The sequence below is a fragment of the Nicotiana sylvestris genome, chromosome 10, assembly GCF_000393655.2.
Source record: "Nicotiana sylvestris chromosome 10, ASM39365v2, whole genome shotgun sequence".
Lineage (NCBI taxonomy): Eukaryota > Viridiplantae > Streptophyta > Magnoliopsida > Solanales > Solanaceae > Nicotiana > Nicotiana sylvestris.
This window is the reverse complement of record NC_091066.1, coordinates 37969691-37984798: the sequence shown is the minus strand read 5'-3', so window position 1 is coordinate 37984798 and position 15108 is coordinate 37969691. Positions and strand designations below refer to the sequence as shown.

Sequence of the window (15108 nt, the reverse complement as noted above, 5' to 3'; positions counted from 1 at the left end):
GTCATTGGACTCAAGAAGTTGAGGAAGGATGAGAAGAGGCAACATTAAAAGAAAATAGGTTGCTCTTGATTAGTGCCTAAATTTGATTTAGTAAAAAACGCATTGGGTATAAGACCTTCTGAATATCAGAAATCTTAGTATTTATTTTTTCAATTGAGCCCCCTCTCCCCTCCCTGTTCTTATTACTCCACAGCTCTCTCTCTGTTCTTATTACTCCACAGCTCTCTCTGTTTCTATTCTACCTATCAAAAGAAAAAATTCCCTTGATTATTGCTTTTGCGCTTGTAATGTGGTCAATTAGGATTATTATAGCCGATTTCAACTTGTATGGGACTGAGGCATAGTTGTTGTTGCTTTTGCGCTTCTTTACCTTTTCTCAACAGTGTTTCTGAACTGCCACTTTCAGAGGTTCGTTTTTTCTTTTGTTGGTTTTTGTTCGATACTAATGATTCCATCTTAATAAAATTTGTACAAATAACATGATTCTTGCTGTCCTAAGCATATCATGATAACATTTTCCCAAACCTGCATATCTGCTAGGCTTATGCTATTTAAGGAAAATCTTTTTAGCTATTTAAGGTTATTCATCGATATTTTCACAGAAACTGCTGCTTTTGATGTAGTTTCAGATTTTTGTGATTACTTTCAGCTACTATAATTTTGCCCGACTGGGAGCTAACCATTTGAAATCCTTTAAAATATTTTGGTCTTATGACTACTAAGAATTGGGGTTTGATTCCTGTTCTCTGTTTGATAGCTACAGGATGGTTTTCAAGTATTTCCCATAAATCAAAATACATTCTTTCACCTCAAGAAATTGATATTACAAACAAGATTATTTTACTTAATTTTTCTTCTCTGCCAAGTGGTCGTGCAGTTATGTCTTTAGTGCAAGTTAATCAGTTGTGGAGTAAATGATGGGTGGATTGCTCAGCTTGACGTGCTTATGCGATTGGCATTAAAGTTCTTCTGCAATTGGTTTCATCAACGTCAAGCTTGTTCTTTGAGGGTTTTCACTTATGAACGTGACAATTTAAATAAATGCCTTCTCCTACCTTGGATGCTTAAGTTTTTCCTTGCTGATATTCATAGATATCTGTGATATAGACTTTCAATCTCCCATTTTCTCAGTGACAAGTACTCGAGTAAGTTCTGAATACCAGTGTTCCTTCACTGACAGTTTGCCCTTGAAAAGATTGATCTCTTATGTAGATTTGCCTCCATCAGGAATTTGTTTGTTCTAGTTTAATATTAGATATTCTGTCTGCTTCTCTGAAAGAACTTTAGTTCAATCCTTTGCTGCTCTCTGTCTAGAGTATTGTCCCCTACTCTTTGCACGTCTGTGTATCATATAGATCTTCAACTCCATTATTAGTTTTGAAGTTTTGATGCAACATAAATGACATGTAGTGTAGTGTTGTAATTAATAAGATTCTTATTGACTGCTTCTGGAAGCATCTTGCTTTTGAACTGCAATTATAGTGCACTACTGATTTTGAGAACACTGGGTTAGGATTGGTGGTTAACAGAGTTTAATATCTCATGCTGTTACTATAAGATGTTCTGCTCCTTAAAATTTCTTTTTTCTGCATTGTGGCTGGTAGATTGTTTTTCACTAAAAAAGAGCTTCATCCGCTTATTATCATGTCCAGGTTTCCATTTCACTTGACCTTAGCGTCTTGTGGTGTCTCTGAAAACATAGCATATGCCTGGCCTTCCCCCCTTTTATTTTTCTTTCTTTTTTCTCCCCCATTCGAGCTTCAATATTACAGGCATATTGTAAGTTAATACCTTTTTTAACCTTCATTTTCGATAAAAAGAAATAAAATAAAGGGCTAACAGTGTATTCTTCTTATATATTAGAAGCATATTAACATAGCCTTCCCGGTCAAGACTGCATCTAATTTTCCCAAAAGCCTTTCATTCTTTATCCGTAGTTTGAGATTAGTTGTTCCTTGGTTTCAGGTAGCAGTGTCAATTTGTGGTGTGGGGGTGAGGGCTTGGGTCAAAACTCTGAAGGTCAAGGCACGTCAAGTGATAGATGACGACTCAACCTTTCCATAAATATGTTTAAATCAATACTAAGTTGGATCAAATTTGATTTAAGCGGCATAACACAACTTACCTAATCAACCAATTTATAGTAACAATAAAGTAAACATATTATGTTTCACTCTTTCCTTTTGTTTTCCTTTTTTTAGGATAATTTTAAAAAGTTTAGCCCAAAACAGAGGACAAAATCAACCAGCTCGGTCGTTCACTTTTGGTTCATCTTGGCCTTTTCATTGCAAATAGTACTCCGAAGCTCAATTAATATTGATTCCACTGTTGTTATGTTTCCTTTTGTTTTCCTTTTTTTAGGATAATTTTAAAAAGTTTAGCCCAAAATAGAGGACAAAATCAACCAGCTCGGTCGTTCTCTTTTGGTTCATCTTGGCCTTTTCATTGCAAATAGTACTCCGAAGCTCAATTAATATGGATTCCACTGTTGTTAGAATATGTTATGTTTGTTAACAATGAAAAATAGATGATAACAGTATTAGGAATACAGAACATAAAATTGCATCTGCTAGAAATTCGTCAGCAAAGAATGAAGATGCCCTAAGATTTTATCCATAAGGGCAAACGAAAGGTATATCATATTAAGTCCAGTTAGAATAAACTTAAAGATTTACCTACACTAGCAAATCACCTCCATAGAGAGCCAATAACCCTTAACAAAACCATAATTTAATCAATTTATGCAAGTTAATAAATAAGCAAAATTCAAAGATTTGCTGAGACTTTAATTACGCACCTCAAAGCAACTGGCAAGTTAGAAGTTAGTGCAATATCAACAGATGAAGCTATTGATTCTCTCAATTTCACTAACACGCAGCAGCGGATATACAGCAGCAGGATACATACAAGCCCATACAACAGTTTTTACATAGGCACTGAACAATTAACCTGTCACTACAATTTAAACCTTTCTGGAAACTAGGGTCGACAACATCTTACAGTTAGCATTCCACCTCTTCTCAAAGCCCTCACTGACATCTAAAAAAGTCCAGTATGGCTGCAAACAAAGGCATCATGTTAGTATCTAAGCATTTATTGTCGGATAGTAAGCTCAGCTCGAAGATGGAGAATCCCATTAATGAAGTATACACTATCTTCAGCCATAAAAGCAGTCCAAGGGATGCCAAACAGGTTCCTGTAGCCAACAGCCTTGCCACCGGTGAATGTGTAGTTCCCCTTATACTTGCTCACATAGTCCTCGGTTGGCTTTGTCCGAGCTGCAAACTCATAATCCACTGCAAATGACACTGACCCCTTCTCTTGCATGCCTAAAAACAACCCAAAGCAATGGAATGAACTCTGTTGATCCATGTTACAATGAGCTGATAGGAAAAAACCCTGTCCACCCAAATGGAAAGCCTGAGAGTAAACTCTACCAGCAGGAAAGAGACTATTGCACTCTTCCCGTTTTGTATCTAGGTAAACAATACATTGCTGACGAGGTAGTTCAAACTCGACAACTTTAACTGGTCTATACTTGTAAGCACGCTCCACAAAACAATGGTGTGAGGCACTGCCCTCCTCAGCAGCAAGAGAACGCTGCCGGTATGGTGCTTCAGCTTTGAAAAATAGAGCCTCCAGGACAACCTTTGAAGATAGTTCAGGATCAAAGTCATTGCAAGTTAGAACTTTCTTCAGCTTCCTGCATGTCATGTACGGAAAACGAATGAGGCAACAAAGACGTGAGCCCAATATTTCACGTCGTTCCTCCAAGTTTGGGTAATGGATGCGAGCCCATTTTAACACAAAGTCATATACAGCATCCTCTGAAGCAACCTGAAGATCGTCATTGGAGAGAACAGCCACAATTCCTGCAAGAGGCAAGTTCAACACCTCTTCTTGGAACCTGGGAAGGATTTTAGGATAACATTTCAGATGACAAATTCTACGCTGAAACAATCAAAAACCCTATCTAAAGAGTGAACAAGTCTCTGATAAATAGGACAACTTGAAAACACTCTGAAATGTGATACAAGAAGCTCTTTACTAAAGGGAAGACTGGAGGTCCTTTTGTTCACTAGTTAGTAATGAAACAAACAGCTAGTTTATAAAGCCCCAAAACTAGGCTTGTCAATGAAGTGTTTAGGAAAAGCAAACTCATTCTGAAATAGGGATGACGGAATGAAGTTAGTTCGTGAAAAAGGGATGACAGAATGAAGTTAGCTCGTGATGAAGAGGAAAATTGGAATTGATGACAAGCCTCTTGCTTTCCTTCACTTTTCTATTTCCAAGCAACAGTTTTAAGCTCCACTTTCAAAACAATCAACAAGAGTAATAAAAAAACTACTTCTTGGAAGAGCTCTCACTTGGTTATATCCTTGAAACGTGCAGCGAGGAACTGTTTTGCAGCATCAGTCAGTGGCAGAACTGCATCAGCCATTAAAACGCCAGAAGGAAGATCCAAATAAAGCAAGGCTGATTCACAAGTCATGGGAAGATTCCGCAATAAACGGCTGCAGTATCTCATGCATGATGCAACCTCAAATTTGTCAGCAGCCATAAGCACGTCAAGCAAGGGAGTAGGCGTTATCGTAGATAAAGCATTGCTATACATAAAACTCAATAGCTCCATGAAGGCAGCTTCTTCTGCGAAAATGATTGAGAAAGGTGGAGGTCAAAAGAAGAATATATGTTATAGCTAATTAAAGAAACTGTGTAAGAATTTCTTCTTCAAGCTAAGTTGCGTGGACTCTTCGATTTTGGTGCCGTCCCCGCCCCCGATACGAGACGGGGACGGGAGCGGGATACATCCCGGATTCGGTCAACTGACTTCGGACACTTTGATCGGAGTCCATCAATAAATTTGGGAGAAAAATTGAGATTTTGATTTCTCAAAATCAAAAACAAAACAGATTTAGGAGAATGAAAGAATAATGTCCATCTTGGAGAATCAAAGATTGAATTCTACAATATTCATGTAAGTTTTTCACAGAATATCTCTCAAAATTTACAATATTTTTATAGCTCTATTTTTTATTAGCCGAATCCCCGCACCCGTATCTATATCCAAATCCGCACCCCCGTATCTTAAAATTTAGATTTTGTCGAATCTGATACTCGGATCCGTCCCCGTATCGCATACCCGCATCCAAGTCCGAGCAACTTAGTCTTCAAGTATGCTATAGAAAGCAAAACAAACAGTAGTGCTTGGAGCATGTTTATAACCCCGCAAACATATTTGTAGACAAATCAATTTCTCACACAGATGCTTTAAAGAGTATCAGACACGATTCTTGATTCTTGATCTGGTGTTCGATTCTTCTACATTTAGACTTTTTTGGATTCATCAAGATAGGAAAAATACCAGATACGTTAAGGCATACAGCAAAAAAGCACATGGGTTAAAGTATGGTTTATCAGGTACCTAGCCCCTTATGGTAACACGTTTTTAAGGTCTAGAATCGTGTTTGGAGTTCAAATGTCAAACCTAAATCATGTACACATTTGGGCAGCATAAATGTGAATTTTCACATTCACGTTGGAACTGTTTCCAAGTAGCTTTTTATAGAATGTGACATTTCTAGTGTAGCACTCACACTGCTTAACATAAAATAACCTTTGCCCATGATTTTAGATACTCCATAGAAGATAATATATTATTACTAGTCACATTAACATTTTAGTTTCCAAACACTAACAAAAAAAAAAATCAACTTTTTTTCTTTTTAACAACAACAAAAATTTTCAATGTTATATGGAACTTTGACTTGTTGGGCCGTTTAAAAAAAAAAAGATACCTTTCTGTATTTGAATCTTTTTTCTTTAGTTTCTGACTTAGTTATGTTATTTATCTAACTTATATGTCAAAAGTTTTTTATCTTAAACTACAAATCCGATCAAATGCCATTTGAAAAATGGAAAGAGAGGGAGTATAAGAATCTCATTTATCAAAACCTATTTTAAGAATTCACAGGTGCTCAAATCTATTTTGTCCCCAGTTTTCAGACCACCACTTATTAATCTAATGGTTAAACAGCTCAAAAACTCAATATTCATTTAGTGATTGATAGTGTTGCTCTCTAATTGAACATCCCAATTGTTAAAAACTTTTTAAAAGAGAAAATAAATACTTATGGTAAGCATCCCGAGCTGATTCATTCCAAGTTTCAAACCCGAATAGCAGTAAGCACATCTGTAGGAATGTCAAGTTATGTGCACGGTATAAGGGGGAAGTGGCGCGCCCATGTAAGTAGGAGTACAGCACATGATGCTTTGTATTCCTTTTCTTTTTTGAATTATTTTTTTTTTTTTTGGGGGGGGGGGGGCATAAGTAACATAGAGCACAATATAGTACAGCCTACAAGCTATTCCAGTAACTTTTTACTCTAACAAATGGAAAAAGAGCTATATAACAGACACATTTGATGCTCAGAGAATACAACTGTATCCAGATTCTGACATGGGACAGCATCAGGTTAATATTATTACTTTATCGGGACGGTTCAGTCTAAGGGAAAGGACAATACCATGAAATGAGAACACAAGAAACTACAATTAAAAATGTTATTACTAACCCGAGGCATGGATTTGTACAGTAACATGCCGCTGCTCTGACTCTCTCATGCCGTTGGAGAACAGCTACGAAGAAAACAAAAAGATGTCAAAAGAAAGAGCAAATGAAAGTTCCTGACTAAGATATAACACAGAATTAAAGATTCCTAACCTTATAAAAGAATGGACTCTTTGCAGCCAAAATAGGAGAACTGATGTGTATAGTTCTAACTCGAAACCCAGTAGAAGAGTCCATGTTTGTGGACGAGTCAGTGCTCTTAGGAGCTTCACCATCCCCTATAAATGCCATAAAGTTGTTTCAAAATCCCAAAAAAAGAGAGATAAAGACCAACAACAACAACAACAAACTCAGTACCCACAAGTGGGATCTGGGGAGGGTAGAGTGTACGCAGACCTTACCCCTACCTTGTTAAGATAGAGGAGACTGTTTTCGACAGACCCTCGGCTCAAGGACAGAAGGGAAAGAGAAAAAGACCACGCGATGATAAAGGAACTTAATGTTTCACATGCTATTACATTGTAACAAATTCAGGTGTCAGATTATGCACACAAAGGATACATCCATATTATCCTAAAAGAGTGCAAGCCACGTTATGATATCTCGTAGATTCTTGTTAATATCAGGATCTAATGTTAAAACAGTTAGAATCCTTGAAAATAGCAGCACAATGATGGAAACAAGACAGTTTGATCCATGGTGGGGAAGTGCATAGGTACCAGGGTGATCTGTGATCATCTCGAGGCCGGATGGATATTCCTCAACCATTGCAACAGCTTCCTCATCTTGGTTCTCATAAGCAAGACCATCTTCTGTGTCCAGCATATTACAATTCAACATCTCCTCCTCGCGTTGCGTGAGCACATCTGCATCTGAAAGGTTTATGAGGTGAGAATCCATTAGACTGGAGAAACTAATTAATAAGCACAAATTATGTTAAAACATAAAAAACTGGATTAAGTTTTCTGATAGGCGACAGAACAGGAAATGTTGCAAGAATGGGGACAAACTCAAGTGCGTGCACTGGTAGCTGACAAACTTAAGTATGATTTAGAACAGCGGAAAAGCTTAAGTTTGTGGTTAGAGAGAGAATTAAAGTATTTAGCCGAACTTGTCAGAAAGACACTTTCAGCGACAAATGACAAGAGGATTACTACAAGATCATTAGTTTTTTTTTCTTTTTTGTTAGCAAACAAGATCATCGGTATTTAGTGCTCAAGCAACCATATTTGCGAAGAATAAGTTATGCACACTATCATTGTATAAAAATGTTTACACTATCAGTAAATTTAACGTGTGATAGCAGGTTAGTTAACGTGTGATAGCAGGTTAGTTACCATTTTCACCAGATCACTAATTAGTGTTTATCAAAAGAGATACTGTAATTACCTAATAGTGCATAGAACTTAAACTCATTTGCAAGTTATCTGATGAAGTTAGTAACTTATGCTGCAGCTACATCTGCAAGATCAATTGAGTGATTTTCATCAACAGTCAACGCTAAAGCAAATTCGTGCAATTCTATCATTTTAACCTAGCTAAATACCTTCCATTTCAAGTTGTAACTCAAGTTTGAACAAAAAATATATAAAAAATTGAAATAAATAAATTCAAGTCCTAAATTTTGCATCTTCTCCCTGTAAAGCTTGATATGTAAAAGCCCATTCTTCAGATTCATTAATCATAAAAACAAAACTATTAAGCATTTTGATGTGAAAGTTTAACCCTTGAAACAAACAAAAAAATCAAATTGCACATCTAAGTACCAAATATACATACATGAAATTAATAAAAAAATCAAAAATTGATAAAATTGTTTAAACCCTAATGGAATTAAAAGAGCTAACCATTTTCTTTCTTAATTTCTTCTCTCCTACGTTTGCGTTTGCGAGCCCAATCAACGATACTGCTACAACCCTCACCGTCGGATTTGGAGTCAGGCGAGTCTGGAACGATCTCAACTATCAAAATCCGGTCAGAGAAATTGCTGTCATTGAAAGCGAACCCGAAGTCGGATTCTGTACCCGACCCGTAACCAGAAGAGAAATCGGAGTCCATTATTATTGTTAGGGGATCAAAAATGTCGTTGTTCAAGTTTTTCATCCAATTTTTTTATCAGGAAAAAAAGAAGAAAAGGTTGAGAGAATTGAGGATAATATTATTATTATTGGTGGTGCTCAGTTATGGCTCAGGAACGAGGACGTTGTATATTTTTCTGGTTTGGTACTTTGTTTTGTTTCTATAATTAGGGGTATAAATTGGATAAAGTATATTGCCTTTGATTTCATTGTTTAGTTATGCTTGTGTTAATGTTGATTGATACTGTCTTCTTAAAAAAGTGATTTGACATATTAATTGTCTAATTGAGGGTTAACTTCTATTTGCAAAAGACCAAAATGATTAGCTTATTCTTTTTCTTTTTATCTTCTCTTGCTTTATTAACACAAGTAGGCAACACAGTCACACACAGATTAAAAGATAGAAGCACTACAACGACGTTTCAATCCTAAGCTAGTTGTAGTCATCGTACGAATCCTTAATATAATTTTTTTTTTTGGGTTTGGGGCTATTATAAGACATAATCAGTAAGTTAAACAAAATGGGCAACTGTATCCGATTTTGGTTTTAATTTGACAACTTCGCCTCATGAGTTCATGACCACAAGTTTAAACTTTTAATCTGGAATCAACGACTTAGAAAAGAAACAAAGGAGCAATAAGTGAAGGGAGAATCAGATTATCTTTGGTAAAAGAGTGGTGATCGACTATTTTTACCACAACTTCTAGTTATAGACTAATTGCCGCGCCAGAAACTTCCGACAAGAATTTTGAGTGGATCTGGAAGTTACAATGTCCTAACAAGTTTAATTTCTTTTGCGGAAATGCTCTTCCTAAATCACATAGGACCAAAATATAGATGCTATCGGGGCGGCTCAATAAATTTGGAGCCTTATTTTTTGTTATAAAAGAAAAGAAAACTCATACTATGTAATTTCATTAAAATTTTATTTTTCTAGCTTTTTTTCTTTTGCTAAAAACTTATCCAAGGAACATTTTAGGATTATATTAAACTTTCATTTTTTTGGAGTTATGAATTAATAATCGATTTTTTTCTCAATTTATGGTCCAGAGAGTGATTCCAAAAAAGATATTCTTCTCAATTATGCTCAACAATTTAATCTTATTTTTTGCTATAAAAATTTATACTTTCTCATTTAAAACACTAAATATTTTTTTAAAATTTAATTACCATATAACCTATCAAGAAAATTTGGGGCCCCAAAATTATGGGCCCCAAAGCTTTAGCAGCTTGACCCTTGGGCCGGCACTGGATGCTATAGGAATTTTTACCTCCTATAGTAAAGGTTGATACTTTATTTATTTTAAATAAATACCCTTTAAAAAAATTATATTCTATAGATACCTTTTGATTTTTATAGCCAAATATCTATTTATGGTTACCTCATATTCTTAAGCCATAAAATATCTTTGTATTATTTTTCTCTCTCATTCTTTCAGATTTTTCTCCACCCCCCTCCCCCCTCTCTCAACGCCATATTTCTCCATGGTTATCTCTCAACGCCATATTTCTGCTCCACACAACAGTGATCTCTCAGAATCAATTTCTTAGTTCTCAAATTGTGCAACCCATCAATTTCTTGCTCAGCCCTGTTGATAGCAACCCATCATCCTGAATCAATTTCTTAGTTCTCAAATTGTGCAATAAGAATTTGGGTCGTGTTTTATTTGTAACACCGGCAACCAAATAATGTTTTCCTTGATTTCGTGGTTAATTGCAACCCATCCTCACACTCTCCACAATCTCCATTGGGTCGTGTTTTCACTACCGGCTTTCGGTGAACAGCGGATGCGCCGGAAATTATGGTCTGTTCTTCAATAAAGATGACGGAGTTTGGAGTTGAGCAACTTGATTTTCTGTTAATACATTTCAATGTATTTTCATGTATTTCATTACCTTTTTTTTTTCATTGTAATTCAATGTATCTCGTTGTATTCCATGTATTTCATTGTATTCACTGCCTTTTTTTTCAATGTATCCCGCTGTATTATATGTATTTCATTATATTCACTGTCTCGCTATATGCCACAAATGTATTCATATGTTTTTTTTAATTAATATAATTTATGTATTCAGATGTATTATATAATTTCTCTGAAAATTGTTATGTTTTTTGGATATTTTTTGGTTGAGAATTTTTTTATAACTGAAAATATAAAATTTGTGTATTATAATTGAGTTTGTTGAGTTATATTAGGAGTCTATTATGTTAATTGATTCACTTTCTGTTTTAAAAATAGTGTAATCCCCTAATTCACGCCGTGAATAATCTGTCCAGCTGTAATCCCATGTTTCACTCCATGAATACATTCGAATACACTCGAATACAACAACTGATTAGCTGGACTTCCCTGATTCACGCCTTTTTTTGCTACTGTGTTCATGAATACAATAGTTTAAATACATCAAATACATCTTATAACCACACAAAAGGTATCTATAATCCGTAATATAGCAAATGGTATCTATAGATGGCTAATTACTGCCAAAAGATGGTACTTTATAAAAATAATGGAGCAGGAAAGCATCATGCATATATTTGTAAACTGCCCATTACCAGACTTTTCTAGAGTAGTTTGGGTATAAACATTTCTTCTCTAGCTATACCCATCGCCAATTCGCATTGGTTAATTGCCCTTCGTGACAACAAGCCTACATTGAATAACAACATAGTCACCTGAGACGATATCTTTTCTTTTGTTGCATGGAACTTCTGGAATAATAGGAACAAAAACAATGAGAATAATACTAACATTAGTCTATCCATAAATCATGTTCTACAACATGTCTCAGGGTTGGTATAAACTAAACATTGATAGCAAAATATTCAATAGAAATAACAATGTTGATTGGGTGGCGAGTTTTCAAAAGTGAATTTACGCAAATAGCTCAACACATGCTGAACTACTAGCCCTTAAACAAGGGCTTGAACTGGGCCTTTAATTAATTATTCAGCGGCTGGAGGTGGAATCAGAAAATTAAATACCCAACTTATAACTCCATTTTATATAATTGCAGGTGATTGATATAAAAAATAAAGAAGGTGGCAATCATACACAACTTTCGTGAAGCAAATGAAGTGGCTCACATCTTAACATAAAAGGTGGTAATGATGCACAACTTTCTGGCAGATAAAAGAGGTGTCTCATCTAGTAGGCTAACGTATGTAGGTTGTTAGCCAAACTTGACAATCTAAAATCTCCTGCGTGGCAACTATCATTTGTAATGATCAAGGGAATTTCATTTCCCTTGAACCTGACTAGTTTCTATTAAATAAAAGTCGTTGTTTATCAAAATATAAAAAAATATGGTGGTTGACATAAGTCCAAAATGGTCTTTTTGAATTTGTTATATTTAATTAAGTACGAGCATTAGCAGTTGTCACGATCCAAATCATATCAAGTCGTGATAGCATCTGACGCACCCCGCTAGATGAACCAACCAACATAAAAGATAAAGTCAAACTGAAGTTCATCAAATAGATAATAATACAAACTACATCAAAAATTGGTGTCACATGTCATGAGCAACTAAGAATAGAAATACAATGCTATTTTAATATACATAAACAGAAATAAGATCTAAGGCAACCATGAACAAAATAACAGCTAATGACTGAAATGCCAATAAGTCTTTAATGCTCGCTCTCGAACTCCGCAACTGCTCAGTTTTAAAATCTATATGTAAGGTGCAGAAATATAGTATGAGTACCAGTGACCATATGTACTCAAAAAATATCAAGACTAACCTCAATAAAGTAGTGTAGGATTTAGAAAAGATACTCACTTTATATAACATGTGCATTTCATAGGCATATACAGAAATAGAGAAACAACAAAGGAATAACAAATACGAATAATAAAGTGCATAGTCAAAGTCGAAGATAAGAACTATGTTTTTCTCAGATATTATGATTAAAAGCATATACCAATACATCGAATCCGCATATAAAGGAGATATATATCAAACAACATTTATTTGAATGCTTCTACATTAGTCTAGAATGTCTAAGCATGATAAAGACTCAAACTTTACATGAACCAGACACTCTTCAAGTGTCCAACAATCCTAATAAGTCCCACGCATATATAAAAATGCATCGAATAGTACACGAGGATGGTAAACATTAATGTTGACATTCTTACATGAATACGCGCATCTCATATCAAACAAGAAACTCTAGCCTTAAGGAAAATTGAAGAGCATTATACTAATTGGGTGTAACTTAATTCAGTCAAGCTTGCTTATTTGTAGGAAAATATTAAAAAACAAAAGTTACAAAAAAGGAATAGAAAAGACAAAGAATCTATCATTATAAACTATTTAAGAATATTGAAATATTTCTCCAAAGGTACAGATGAATTCAATTAATCAGTTGGAGGATGTTTGTAAAGCGCCGAGCAGAAAACATTATATAGCTAGAATAATAATGTTACAGAAGGAAGGCAAGAACAAAGATAATAGAGCCTCCTCTGATCCCATTGGTTTCTGCATAGAAAGGGAATTCTCATTGAAGCTTCAACTTAATTATCTGAAACTCCTCACAAAAAGGATCCAAATTTAAACAATATTGCGTAGGTTAGGATCCAAAAGCAAGTATAACAATTGTATTGGGAAAAAACTGAATTTATATTAAAAATGACGTGGCATGACACGTGGATTAGTTGAATGGTCAAAGAACAGCAATTGACTAAGAGGCACGGTGAAAACAGCCACGGGAAGAAGAATTTAAATAGGCACGAGACGATGTATAGATACGAGTCTCGTACCAATTTAAATTATTTACAGCCAACGGATTAGAAGGCATTGAAAGCAAGGATCAGATGACAGAAAGGAGTCCAAATTCATTATTAAATGTCTGATACGTTATAAAGTTGGTATTTAATAGGAATGATTGTATAACGGCTTATTTAATGTCATTTATTGCTCATGATTATATCATTAAAGCTGAGGCTTTATTCCTTTACCTAGAATGATCTATAAAAGGAAGAAGTATCATCATTTGTAAGGACACGGAATACTATTGAGAATATACTGAAATACTTATCTATTTACCTTCTACCATTGTTCTTAAAAGTATTTTATTTTTTGTCTCCTGATTATCAGTAACCCGAATTTTTCTTTTAGTTTTGACCAAGGACTCAGATTTTTGGTTAAACAAATTGGTTCCGTTACCGGGAATCTGATAATCTTTCCTTTTTAAGCTATATCTTATCTATTATCGTCACCATGTCAAACAATAACGCCGACAACAACAGTAACAACACATTGGGAAACCATGAGAATCAAATACATCAAAATCAAGATACCATGGTTCCCTCTCCTTTAAATTCACCACGTCAATCTCGTGAAGGCACTCCTGTTACTGAATCCCGTGCTGATCAACAAGAACAATCTGAACATTTTGAAGGAGTTACAACTGAAGCTTTGCAAAAGCTAATCGATGCACAAGTCGGCAAAGCTCTTCAGGCACTTGTTAGTCGATTGCCTGCTGCGCCACTTACACCGACTCCTAATAATAATACATTGGAGAACCCCCGTTCTGGTCTTGATAATTCTGGAAACGGAGCAACCCCCAGTGAACCACAAGAAGGGGGACCAGGTAATTTAAATAATTCATATTTGCAAAATTTAGTACTAACCTTGCAGAAACAGCTGAAGGAACAAAATGAGCGAATAGAACAAATCCCTGGAGTTCCACCTGTAATAAAAGGAGTAGACATGGACAAATACTCACAACAACCATGGAAGCCTAGTGCTGCTCCCCTTCCAATTCCGAAAAAATTCAAAATGCCTGACATCCCGAAATATGATGGTACTACAGACCCACGTGACCACGTGACTGCATTTACAACCGGCGTGAAAGGCAACGACTTGACCAAACAAGAAATTGAATCAGTATTGGTCAAGAAATTTGGAGAAACACTCACCAAGGGTGCATTAACCTGGTATTCTCTTTTATCTGAAAATTCTATTAATTCTTTTGCTGAGCTTGCAGATTCTTTTATTAAAGCACATTCGGGAGCACAAAAAGTTGAGAAAAGGATGGAAGATATTTTCAAAATCAAACAAGGGGATTCGGAGTTGCTTAGAAACTTCGTTGATAGATTCCAACGTGAAAGAATGACTCTACCTCGTGTGCCAGACAATTGGGCTGCTATAGCTTTTGCAAGTAATTTAAATGACAAAAGTTCTGAAGCCACGAGACGACTCAAAGAAAGTCTTCGAGAATTTCCTGCAACCACATGGAATGATGTTTACAACAGGTATAGCACGAAGCTGCGAATCGAAGAAGATACCGTACCTAAGCTCCATCATGAAGAAAGGGGCGGTACCCGAAGGTCAGATTCCGAAAAAAGATCAGGTAAAAACAGGTACGATCCATATATGGGACCCGCAGGAAAGGACCCACGGTCGAAGCAAGATAACCAGCAATACGATCAAAAGTCAAGGAACCG

At 35.6% G+C, this 15108-nt stretch overlaps 1 protein-coding gene across 3 annotated transcripts; it reads right to left on the bottom strand.

Annotated features, from left to right (window-relative positions):
* Window positions 1-2833: 2833 nt before the first annotated feature.
* On the bottom strand, window positions 2834-8808 carry LOC104237437 (BTB/POZ domain-containing protein POB1-like). Of its 3 annotated transcripts, none has more exons than XM_009791592.2 (7): window positions 8419-8808; window positions 7291-7443; window positions 6725-6849; window positions 6576-6639; window positions 4368-4647; window positions 3151-3907; window positions 2834-3058 (listed from the first exon to the last, which is right to left on the bottom strand). In XM_009791592.2, the coding sequence occupies exons 1-7, from the start codon at window positions 8672-8674 to the stop codon at window positions 2963-2965; spliced, it is 1731 nt and encodes a 576-aa protein (XP_009789894.1). In that variant the 5' UTR covers window positions 8675-8808; the 3' UTR covers window positions 2834-2962. The 3 variants fall into 3 exon arrangements, with proteins under 3 accessions (XP_009789894.1, XP_070016615.1, XP_009789895.1); XM_070160514.1 differs by lacking the exon at window positions 8419-8808 and adding an exon at window positions 7961-8049; XM_009791593.2 differs by having other exon boundaries at window positions 2842-3907.
* Between the last annotated feature and the right edge of the window lie 6300 nt (window positions 8809-15108).